We start from the raw sequence: 12,617 nt of genomic DNA, 5'->3' as shown, positions 1-12,617 counted from the left end.
TCTAAGACTGTAAGTGTGTGTGTGTGTGTGTGTGTGTGTGTGTGTGTGTGTGTGTGTTCCCTAGCATGGAGTTGTAGTATAAATTCAAAGATATCTTTGATTAATTTAATTGAATTGTCACATTATGACAAAAAAAAAAATAGTTTTCCCTTGAAATATCCAGATAATCTAGGATATAATACCAAGTTTCTTTCAGCTGCACTATGCAGCCAGCATTCAGACTGCCAATCTTGACCCAGCCTTGATGAATATTGATTTTACAGAGCAAAATAACAGTTCCAGATCAAAGAACCCTGTTCATTTTTTAAATAAAGAAATTTTACTTTGTCATCTCAAACTGCCCTTTGGACACAGCTCATTCAGAGGCCAGCACTTGGTAATATCTTTGAAATCCAAACAGAAGGGGCCCAAGTTCTGTTCATTTCCTGTCTCCATCCAGCAGCATCAGGGATTCTAAAGAACTTCTAAGGAAGAGCTTGGCCAACTGCCGTCACAAAGCCCGCTAGGAGTCAGCTTCCTAAGAGGATGGGACTCTCAGTCCCCAAGCCTGCCTGAGCCATAGTGCTGCCAAGACAATCCAGGAAGTAAGGAGAAGAGGCTCAGGCAAAGAGAGCCTAAATGGCAAGGATTTTCTCCCCAGAGGGTTTAAAAGTTCAAGAGTTGGTGCTTTTCTCATCTCTAAGGAATCAGGCTCTGCTCCAGGGAAAATGCATGTTTTCTGAGTTTGGGCTTGCATGGGTCCATCTCAGGGAAAAAGACCTCCCCCTACACTCCTAAAAACTTCATAAATTGCTTATTTTCAAAGTCTTTCTGGTCTACTGGGACACAATTTTTTTTTTTTTTTAAGATATTTAAAAAGAAAGCATTTAGTCATCTCGACATGACTCTGAACCAAACCAGATTATCTTTTTCTAATAGCTCTGCTTTCTAGAGGAAGCAATTTAAAAGTTCATGCAGTATGCCATCCAACTGACCTCATGACTAGAAGCCACCCAGAACTGTTTTTGTAATAATAGCAATAATATTAACAACAATAATAATAATACCCACTATGAGTAGCACTTACTGTATGCCGAGCACTGGGCTAAGTACTTTATATTAATTATTTAATCTTTGTAACAATTTTACAATGTAAGTGCTACTATTATCCCCACATTACAGAAAAGAAAGCTGAGATTCAGAGAGGTTAAACAACTTACTCAAGGTCACATGGTTGATTAACCATAGACACAGAATCCAACCTGGGCCAGTCTGACCCCAAAGCTCTGGGTCTTATCCATAATGTTCTGCCTTCAGGATAAAAAAAGTCATGTTTCCAAAACTGGACTGAAATTTCCTGGAGGGCAGGAGCTATGAAGCACTTACCACCCCCAGCACTGTGGCATTTAGCACTGGGTCAAGAAACCCGGCAACCATTTCTTTACTCCATTAATACTAAGAAATAGTGTAGCACCGGTTTACTATAAAGCACAAGTTTATTCTTTAATTGAATGAACCCTAGTGTTACTTGTTCCCCAAAGGCCTGGCTGAAGGGGTAACACAAAAAGGCCCATTTAATATTTTGTTTCTTGAGATGGAATAAACATAATGACACTGCCTTTTGTCAACCAGTATAGTGGGTTGAAAAGAGTCTCCCCCCCCCCCGCAAAATCATGCCTACCTGTAACCTCAGAATGTGATCTTATTTAGAAATAGGGTCTTTGTAGATGTCATCAAGTTAAGATGAGGTCATACGGAATTAGGGTGGGCCTATTCCAAAGACTGGTATCTTTATAAGAGGTGAGAAATTTGGACGTAGACACACACAGAGGGGAGCACCATGCGATGACCGAGACACACAGGCAGAACACTATGTGATGACAGAGACAGAGAGTGGAGTGATGGCTCTACAGCCAAGGAACACCAAGGATTGCCACCGGAAGCTAGGAGGGAGGCATGGAACAGATTCTCCCTCAAAGTTTCCGGAAGAGCCCAATCCTGTCGACATCTCAATTTCAGACTCAGCCTACAGAAATGTGAGAATAAATTTCTATTGTTTAAGCCACCCAGTTTGTGGTTTTACTACAGCTGCCTTAGGAAACTAACACTGGGTCCAGCTTAGGAAAAATGTCAGTGTGAGGAAAAGTGCCCTGATCTTCCCAGTTCAGAGGCCATGCCAGGTATCCCACTAGTTGGAGCTGCCTTTTGTGGGTCAGAAAGCACTTACTGCCCTTCCCAGACCAATGCAATGGTTGGTGAAGGAGGTGGGAAGCCCTGATAGTGTGCTGTTCAGGACTAGTCTGTTTCCTCTGTATTTCATTTGTCATCACTGCTGTCACAGGGAGCTGCTGCCAGGCTCTGGGGGGACGGAGAGTGTCTGAGGACCCAAGAGCAGCCCATGGTGCTGCTGAACAGCGGGTGGCTGCAGAATGTGTTGCTGATGTGCTGGCTATGTCAGTCCCGACTGTCCCCAAAGAAGAAGGAGCCAGCTGAGCCATGCTGGACACTCACAACTACTTGGTCAAAAAATGGGTCAAAACCTGCATACTTGGCTGTCTGTGGGGTGTGGGTGGGCAGGGCAGTGGCTGGGGTCAGGCTGAGGTGAGACCAGAAGTCAGGCAGGAACGGGGCAGAGACGCCACAGGGCAGGAAGGGAGGTGCTGCTGCGGATGCCGAGCAGACCGCTCAGGGGGCCAGATTGCTGAGTCCAGAACCAAGAGAAACAAAGAGAAAACAGGACCTGAGAAGCCAACCCTGGCAGGAATGAGAGCCCGAACACCCTCCCAGGAAAAAGAATTTCAAGGCCGCAGGAGAGGGTGTTGGGACAAGAAGCTCCTCCCTTCCTAGGGCACGTGCCAAGGCTGGGGACACAGGGGGGCATTTGGTGACACATCTTAGGGCAGAAGAAAGGACAGAGACACTTTTAACATCGCATCTCCCTAGAAAGATGCTAAGAGAGGTCGAACTCAGCTGAGTGAAGGGCCTGATTGTTGTGGACTTCCATCCACTCGTAGCCCAAAGGCCGCCCCTGAGCTCCCAGCCCCATTCCTACCCTGAGCAGCACCTGATGGCCCTGAATGACTGACAAGTCAGAGAACAAGGAGAGTAAGGTGGGTTATGCAAAATTTCAATTGCTTAAAGGACTGGAGGGGCTGGTTGCTGGGGGCCGGGAGGGGATCAAGGTCAAGGGAATGAAAGAAAGAGGCTCCAACACAAGGGCACTGACCAGAAGACTGGCAGCTGAGAGTACAGCCTGGTGATCGCACATTTAGAGGTGAAGTAACACATAAGAGTAGAGGCCAATCCTGGAGCTTAACAACCAGAACACACTGTATGGAGTGGAAGCTGCAAACCCAAAGCCAAGCCTTGCTAGGGACCTTCTGCTGGAGTCTGTGTGTGCTGGATAGATCACTGTGAGGCTGGTCAGCAAGGGGCTGTCTCATCTTTCTCCTCTCACTTGAAGGGCATTTTGCAAACAGTTGTAATGTCTTGATTCAGGGCAGCTCCACCTGCCTCACGGGGTCCTGTCTGGGTGGGCAGGGAGCTACAGACAGTGTAATGACAAATAAGGCTTCTCTGGAGACTCCTGTGTGTCATGAGATTCCCCCTGGGGCTGGCTGGGCCTCCAGAATGGTCAGCTTACCTCCCACACCTGACATGCTGGTTCCACTCAGATCATTTGGATGCGGCGTTGAAGGTGGATCATAGCCGATCATCAAGTCAATGGTGGCCTGGGTAGAAATAATGAATTGCCGACAGAATCAGTACAGGGCATTAGAATGCTATGGGCTCAATGCTAACCAAATCAGCAGGATTGAAAGTTCTAGAAGGGGTGTGCAGGGGGATGGGAAAGTGAGAAGAGAAAGGGAAGGATGACATACGCTCCACTGTTTCTATCTTCCCACATGTGAGCCCAGGTGGAATGGGAAAGCCTGGGAAAGGAGTTACCTGTCATAGGTTGCCAAGTGTACCGTAGCTAAAGGGCAACCTCATAAACTGGAGGAAAGTTGTGATGGACAAGCATGAACTTGTAATTGGCCTCCATCCTAGCCTGGAGTTGGCTTCCAATCACAGAATTCCAGTCACAGGGGCTCCTTTTAAATGATGATGTTATTTGTGTTTGCTCATTGACTTCTTTATTAATTGCTGAAATTTATTTTCACACATCTCTCTAAAAAAAACTTTGAGACTAACGAAAAATTATATAACAATGTGATTCATAAAATAGGATAAAAAAAGGGAATCAAGTCTAATTAAAGAGGAAATATATTCAAATCATGAAGTTCAAGATAATTACCTCTTGCATAAAACATGACCCCAAGGTGGCTAGGAGCCAAGGCAAGAAAAAAGAACTGAAAATGTTATGTAACTCTCATGATCAAAAGGAAGAAACATGGGAGTTCCTTATAGGACATAAATTTCTCATATGGGCCATTATTTTAGGGCAGAGTTTCCCATACTTTTATATTTCATGAACCTACAAAATTTTTAAAAATTTGCTAGGGGTAGTCAACATTGGGATGAAAACACATGTCTACAACTACTATCTACCATAAAGAAATGAATTTTAACAGGAAAAATGAAGTACAAAACTCAAAATAAAGGGTTTTCTTTGCAAATAAGGAACACACACACACACACACACACACACACACACACACACACACAGGTTACCAGTTAAAATGGAGACAAAATATTTAGGACATATTTAGACTAAAAATTTCTTCATTATTTACCTGAAATTCAAATTTAAAAGGGCATCTCATACTTTCATTTCCTACTTTTGGCATGTCTGATAATTTTCTCTCTCTTTTTTTTCTCTCTCTCTCTCTGTTTTTTTTCATCTGTCTGCTCATCAGTGAATACTCCCTTATGGATCAGCACATTCTGTGGCCAACTTAGAAACTATGATCTGGGAGACACTAAACAGGGTAATAAATGATGCCCCCAACAGCAGTTTCATGGCAAATAAAGAATCATAGGAGCAGCATCTTATGCTAAAGACCCAGGCCACAGCAGGAAGACCAAATACAGGAGCACTGAGGGGCTCAGTTGCTAAACTTAATTGGAGAATCAAACTTTTAAAACCTAGAGGAGTCCACGAATGTCTTAATCTATGGACCAGTGGATGCTTAATATCCTGAGGACTCCCAGAGCTGCTCCAGGGACCCCAAAGAGGGATAAGGGGTATGCCGGGGTTGGGCGTGGGGCAGGAGTTGAGGTGCTTAATCTTCCTTACTTCAGTCAATCACCATAGTTCTACTGTTCCAGGGTTCTACATATGCTTTCTTCTATGCTTAAAAAATATATATATTACTGACTTGTACCATCTTTCCTAAGTATCATGTCCCTCAGTCAGGTTTTGGATAGGTAGATGATAACCGACACTCTGAATTTACGTTTTATGGTTAGAATCTTGATTCACAGGAAATCCATATGTTTTGGAGACTAGACCAGCAAAATTGACATTCCTAATGGACATTGAGAAACCTAACCTGTCTTCTTGCCTATAGGAAGGAATGGCCTCTTTTAGTATAAAATTTCCTCCTTTTGTCCAGGCTCCCAAGCAAAATGAACTGATTGTAAAATGAAGGTGTTAGAGGTTAATAGTATAAGCATGGTAGCTTTATAAGCACTTGTTAGCAATCATATGAAATCTGAGAGCTGTGCTACTTGAGCCAATTTTCTTTTAAAGCGCACTTGAGAAAGAGAATTCTGGTCTCATATCAGACAATATCAATATGTACTTATTTAGAGAAGCTGTGATCAGAAAACATTCAGCCACTACATTATTCACAGTGGCCAGGACATGGAAACAACCAAAGTGTCCTACAACAGATGATTGGATAAAGAAGCTGTGGTACATGTATATGATGGAATATTACTCAGCCACAAGAAAAGATGAAATACTGCCATTTGCAACAACAAGGATGGATCTTGAGATAATCATGCTAAGTGAAATAAGTCAGAAAAAGTTGAAAATCACATGATTTCACTCATTTGTGAGATTTAAAACTGAAAGCAACAAACAAATAGGACAAACAGAGACTCATGGACTCTAACAGAAGATTGGAGGTTCCCAGAGGGAAGGAAGGGATGGAGAGGTAGATAGGGGTAAAAGGGGTCAAATATTTGGTGACGGAAGGAAATCAAACTTTGGGCAGTGAACACACAATGCAATATATATATGACATACTGTTGAATTGTAAACTTGAAACTTATTTGATTTTATTAGCGTCACCCCCAATAATTTTTATTCAAAAAAGAAAACATTCAGCTGCTAATAAAATAATAAAAGTTATGCTATTAGCATCTTGATATTTCAAGGTAACACTAATGCCTTATCTTCTATATAATGTTTCAAAGAATACTTGATACACAGAGCTATGCTCTTTCACGAATGTTAATACCCAAGTGAATACGCTCAGAGCTGTACTGAGAGAGGGACCCACTTACTTTATGGTATTCTGTCGTAGAAAATCAAGTTTATCTAATTTTCTAGTTCTGTGATTGAGAGTGTTAGATAAGGCCATATCATCTGCAAATGAACCAGTTTATCTCAAAACCAGTAGGAGAGTAAGATAAGGTTATATCATCTGCAAATGAGCCAGTTTATCTCAAAACGCAGTGAGCTAGTTATAATTTCACTCTTTTCTCAATAAACTTTTGCTTAACCATCTCACTTTAAAGCCATTCATCAAGAGGGAAAACGCTTACCCCAGTCTCTTGCCCCCTTTCATTTAGCAGGGAGATCAGTTTGTACGGCAGTGATCTGCTCTGGTCACCGATCAGTTCCTTCAGGGATACAGTGGCTGTGCCAATTAATCTGCAGTGGAAAAGAGAAAGTGCACAGTAACCTAAGTAAGAGGCATGCTTCCATTTACTCATAGGCCCTCTCGATTCCCTTCTTATTCATCTGTGATCATTAAAATCACTCATAATGAGATGTGAGCCATTTTGCTCTCACCCTCGTAGGGTGTTTGGCAGTCAACATTACATATCGGTCATCACTTCTCCATAAAGTAGTCATTTCAAGAGTCAAACTATGTCACCAATGAAATTTCAAGTCATAAATGAGATTGATAGATGAAAGGCAAAGACTGAATATAGTCCCCTGAATCCAGAAAGAGAGAAAAGCAGAACAAAATTCAGACATTCTGCTGTTTTGGAAGTTTAAAAGGACCCATAAAACATTGCCCACTGTAAATAGTTCCCCCAAGTAGACCTTAAAGTGTACATAGGTTGTTAGTTTACTGATGGGATCAACTTGCTACCCCATATACTCTGAAGAAGCATTTAAAAGTAGGATGTGTGCACTTCTCTTTCCTCCTGGACCGAAAGATTATATTCAGCCTCTACCACTTACCCATCTACCTCTGAGTGCAGTTAACACTGATACAGAGGGTCACAAGTGTCTCTGCTCACTGAGAGACGCTCCCTAATGGCAGGAATTCTTGCCTGCTTTGTTCACTACTCTAACCCCAGTGCCTGGAACGTGGTATGTTTCTTAATAGATATTTACTGAATGAAGGAAAGAATAAATCAGTCTACATATATTAAGAATAAAACCCAAAACATTTTATGTAGTTAGGGCAAATGATCAAAAAATTTATAGAACACACATCCCCGGGGAGTTAGTCAACACACTATTGTAACACACAGCATGGCATAAGAATGGGTGAATTGAAGAACTTCCTTTTGTAAAATGCAATCAAAAAGCAAAGAGAGCCCAGGGATGCATTCTCAGTATGGAAACTGAAAAAGGAAAAGAGAAATAGTGAGCATTTTTAAATGTTATTTGTTTATACCTTGCCTACATTTGCAGCTTCGTATACTAAGAAATAGCATATATGATAGTATGGAATATCGTTAGCATGAAAATACGAACTAAGTATCAAATCTTCAAAGTGATAGAAGAGATTCCTTACATCAAAAAACTCAGGTTGAAGAAACCATAGTTGAGCATAAAAGAAAACTTTGGAAAAATAATAATCAGGAAATTTCATCTTATGGAGACATTCATTTTATTTTAAAATGTAGTACATTTTTTTAAAAAATCAGGAAGTGAAAGTTGATGTCAACCTCAGGCACATCATTTTTGAACTGACTGATATCCATATTCTCCTCCCCTACTCAGACTTCAGAAATAGGACTAGATTGTAGATCTGGAGTCTGGCACCCAAACACATACATCCAGTGTCACTTGACGATATTAACAATGTTATTGAATATTATATTGTACAAGACCAGAACATTGTGATGGCACCCTATTTCACCAGGTTACCCAGTGATGCGAGCCATTTGCACTTGGTTTCTTGGAAGAGTACACCTTTTTGGGCAGAACTCCAGACAATACACTCAACAACCATGATGAATTCTAATCTCTTCTAATATCACAAGGTGAGTCAATTACTGGGAATGGGAAAGAAAAAGTCTGCCTCCAGGGGGATGGGTGAACTTTTCAGCCCTTTTAAGTCAATACAGAAACTGGGTCTCTTAGTCAATGCTGAGACTTGATAGGACCTTTACAGAGCAATTTTCCAGAGGAGTATGTTTACTCACTTTGCTTGTTAGATTTTTTTTTTACATGAGTATGTTTACTCCTCATTTGAATTTTTATTCCCCTGACAAATAGAAGACAAGAGTCTATACATGACTCTGTTTCCACCAGATGCAGCAAGTAAATCTCCCACACAAGGTAAGAGCACCTGGCAAAATCACTTCCGTGTCTCTCTCAGCTTCCCACAGTGTGAGCCTGAGGAAAATTTCTTTCTGAGTTTTAAAAATAGGACAGTGAGCCAAGGGTTTGTCTATTTGAGTTTTTACGAAGAACAAAATGTGAAAACTACAGGTTTCAAAGTCTTCTGACTGGCATCGAATGTCTAAATGAAGTCCTCGCCTTGAAAGATGTGGAAACACACTGGATTTTATTTCTCATATTTCCATGACTCATAATCTAACTTTATGATTAAAATAATGATGTTGCATGTTTAAACAAGTACTGATTTGCTTTTGTTAAAGTCAAGATGAATCTCTACCAGCAATAAGTAATTCTTGGAACAAAATAAAAAATGCAGCATGCTGGGACAATGTGAGTGGGAAGAAGGCTCGCCTGGGGTTGGACCAGCATTTATCAACCTCAGTTCTACTGACATTTGATCCTCAACCTCTACCACTAGATCCCTACACATTGCCAATTGTCCCCTGGTCAGCAAAATCGCCCCAAATTGAGAACCACTGGGTTAGATGATTCCTGTTCTAGCCCTAATTCCATGTCCCAACTTCCTTCGAGGCTTTGGCTAAATCACCCAACTCTCTGAGCCCACTTCATTATCTGTGAATGAGAGGATTGAAATAAATAATCACTTTTTAATAATCAGACCCTTTTCAGCTCTAAAAGTCTGCTACTAGGCTTATACATGTGATGTTCTCTACATATATCTATGTCGAAAACTATTTCATGTTAAATATTTCTTTTCTCTTAAAGTCCTTCTTCATTAATTTAGAGGAGAAATATCCTAGAATATGTCCATGATGAACAATCCAGAATACTAGGCAATTTCTACCCTCAGAGTTTACTTAGCCTATAATGTGAGTCAAATTTAAATTCGTACAGGGTGTCAAGAGGAAAGGTTAGGCGAATAACAGAAATGTGAAACACAGTGAGTGCCATGTAAGACGATAGGGAGTGGTGGGACTTGTGGCTAACTGGAGAGAACAGGCTTGCCTGAAACACAAAGGCCATCTACTGGCCTTTCATGGCCCTGAGTGGTTTTACAGTTCCCTTCTGACTCAAGCAATATATGCTGCTCTCCTTTCCTTATAAGAGGATGTGAGAGGGTGGTAACAGATAACTGACTGGGAATGGAATAAAATAAATGAAGCCAATTATAAAGTCTAATCTCAATTCCTTCTTTCAGAAACTTTTAGTCCCATTTCCTAAGCTTCACTTTTTTATCATAAAATCCTGATGTTTTTGTGTGTGAGGAAGTGAGAGTCATATACAATAAACTTGAATTTCTTCTTTCTGAAGTAAAGATAATATGTTTAAATGAAAGCCTGGAAAGACTTTTAATCCTCCAAATATTTTTAACAGCTAGGTTGAGCTGAAGAAAAATGTAAACAGTTACAACTTCTAAGAGCTTTTACTGTAAGTTGAAGAAAATACCCCCTATGGGGAAGTCTGTGCTCTGTCGGACTCTGAGGCACGCCCAGCCTGGCCTGGCCTATTTTCTGTGATGTTGCCTAGATACAAAATACTCTGAGTCTGGGGAATGATGACTTGGCCTCTTACACAGGGGATAAGAACAGTTCAGTCAGACCACAAGCCAATTTCCTTTAAAGGAGGTGACCCTAACCCAAGAATCCTTTTCCTTTCATATTACTAATACTATAAATATGTTAAAATGTTTCAGTGTGACAGTAATGGGGAGACTTTGCCTTGTATTTTCATGGAAAAATAAGAGTCTCCCCATGGACTCCACCCACCACTAAAACAGATGGACTACATCTCAAAAGGAAACTTTATAGTGAAAGAATCTCAAGGCTCTTTGGCTCTCCAGCTTTACTTGTGGAATTAATGAAATGCAGATGTATTCTGACGTGAAGAAAAAGCCAGTTCTGCCCCTGTTGCTTTCAGTCCACGAATGTCCCTACAGTTGTGAGTTGGGTCTCTATGTGACAGCAAACTAATTCTAAGCGGTAGGAGCAACTACTTGAAAATAAGCCATTACTATTGTGGGGAAGAAAAGAGTTTAGCTGTAAACTAGTCAGCTTAGCCATCCAAGTGTTGGTTAAGAACTTCTTCAACTGTTCCCTTCTTGTTAAAACTGGCAGAATCTAAAGTGTTTGAAAAAGAGCATTAGCGTGGAAGCAAATGTTAACAGCTGCATGCCACTGTGATGAGTAAGGGCTTTGCTGGCTAAAGTCTTAAACATTGGAGGGTAAGGATATGGAGTAGTTATATGCCGCAGGACACAGCCCACATGGAGGAGGGTTTACTGGGAACGGCCTCCATGGAAGAAAGGAAAACTATGTTGGAGGCTGGAAAGTAATCACATGTTGCACTGTTTCAACCCCTAGAGACGTCTCAACTTCCCAACCTCTGAAGAAGAATAACAGTCCCCAACTGGGCTGGGGACAAATACTTCTCCAAGCTGTTCCCAGGTCCCCTGTCAAAACAAAACAGAAAGAACTACGACCTGCCTACCCTTTGAAGCACTGGGCTCTCAGCCAGCTGAGCCTTGTCTTTTTGACCAGACCTGTGTTCCTGGCTGGGCCCCGTTACCCTTCTCCACACTCTCCCCCTCCCCTGGGTTAGTTTCGGTTAAGTTCCCCAGGCCCTGAGGCAGAAAGTGGGAGAGGCAAGCATGCACCTTGTTTTCAACCAGATGGGTGTGTTGTGGGAGAGAAGGGAACTTTCCTCTACCCTCAGGTTTCTTCCGGCTGGCCTAATAATTAAATCTGCATGAGAGAGATCAGCAAGAGAAAATAACCAAATTTAATACATATGCACACATGGGAACCCCACACACGTAAGGGAGTCAGAGACCCCACATACATGAGAGGTTAAGAAACAGAAAGCTAAAAATGAAGTACGTATGACATTCTCAACTAAGAATTACCTTGGGGCCTCCGACAGGGGAAAGGTCACTGCAGGGGGGAAAGAAGAGCAGATGTTCAGCAAGTAGTAGTTTGCTCTGCCACATCCATAGGTGAGACAAGGTTACCTCTGATAATCTCTTATTATGGTCAAGGCCTCTCAAATTCTTCTAGGTATTTAAGGGGGTGTGGTGGTGGTGGTGGGGAGATGCAGAAGTTCCTCCTAAGCCTGCAAGGTCTCAGTTGCCCTCAGCTCAAAATAATCCACATACCTCAGAGGCACATCTTGTGGTGATGTGTCTAAACCTGCACAATGTGAAGGGGTTCAGGACAGGCCTCCGCAAAATGTGCCACTTTGGCACACGAATTATTTTGAGCTGAAGGCCATGAAGACCCTGAGAGCTCATGAGAATGTTTTACCTGTCCCTTAAATAATTTAAATTAGGGGTCTTGTGCATACTAAGAGTTGTCAATAGAAATAACGTTTTATAACCTATGTATAGGGTAGGACAAACTTCTAATTAGTGAACATCTGCTTTTCTTATCATTCTTTAATGACCTTCTTCCCTTCTGAAGCCCCAAAGCATTGTACCTCATCCTTAATGCAAAATGTCAAATATACCTCATTTCCCCTTTTCTGTCTCTGAACTACCATGTATGTGGGATTCCCGTAAATACATAGATAATTAAATTTGGTTATTCTCTCTTGCTAATCTGTCTCATATCAATTTAATTATTAGACTAGCTGGGAGAACCTAGAAGTGTAGAGCAAAGTTTCTTTCACCTCATAGGTGGGAGAGACAGAGGCAGCCATGGCAGCAAATCCTATTACAGGAAGTCCTTGGTAAGCAAAACCTCCTCAAAGTGTAATTCTCAGGTTTCCCATCCACTTCGCCAGTGGGAAACACCCCTGAGTCTCCTACCAGCCCACCCTCAACCTCTGGATTAGTCCATAAGCCATTCCTCAGAATGCGGTTCCCCGACTTCCCTGTAGCAGAATCGCTGGGGTGATTACAGATTCCTAGGACTCTGAGTCA

The 12,617-nt window shown here is 41.7% G+C and overlaps 1 protein-coding gene across 1 annotated transcript in view; it reads right to left on the bottom strand.

The window, feature by feature from the left end:
* The window catches only part of MYOF (myoferlin), a 138,085-nt gene that overhangs the window by 95,764 nt on the left and 29,704 nt on the right, over nt 1-12,617 (bottom strand). The window contains 2 exon segments of the mRNA XM_006925945.3: nt 3,623-3,710; nt 6,697-6,805. Of these exon segments, the coding sequence (XP_006926007.1) occupies nt 3,623-3,710; nt 6,697-6,805 (197 nt within the window).

Source organism: Pteropus alecto, unplaced genomic scaffold, assembly GCF_000325575.1.
Source record: "Pteropus alecto unplaced genomic scaffold, ASM32557v1 scaffold88, whole genome shotgun sequence".
In the NCBI taxonomy this organism is placed as follows: domain Eukaryota; kingdom Metazoa; phylum Chordata; class Mammalia; order Chiroptera; family Pteropodidae; genus Pteropus; species Pteropus alecto.
This window is presented reverse-complemented; position numbering and strand designations above follow the sequence as displayed.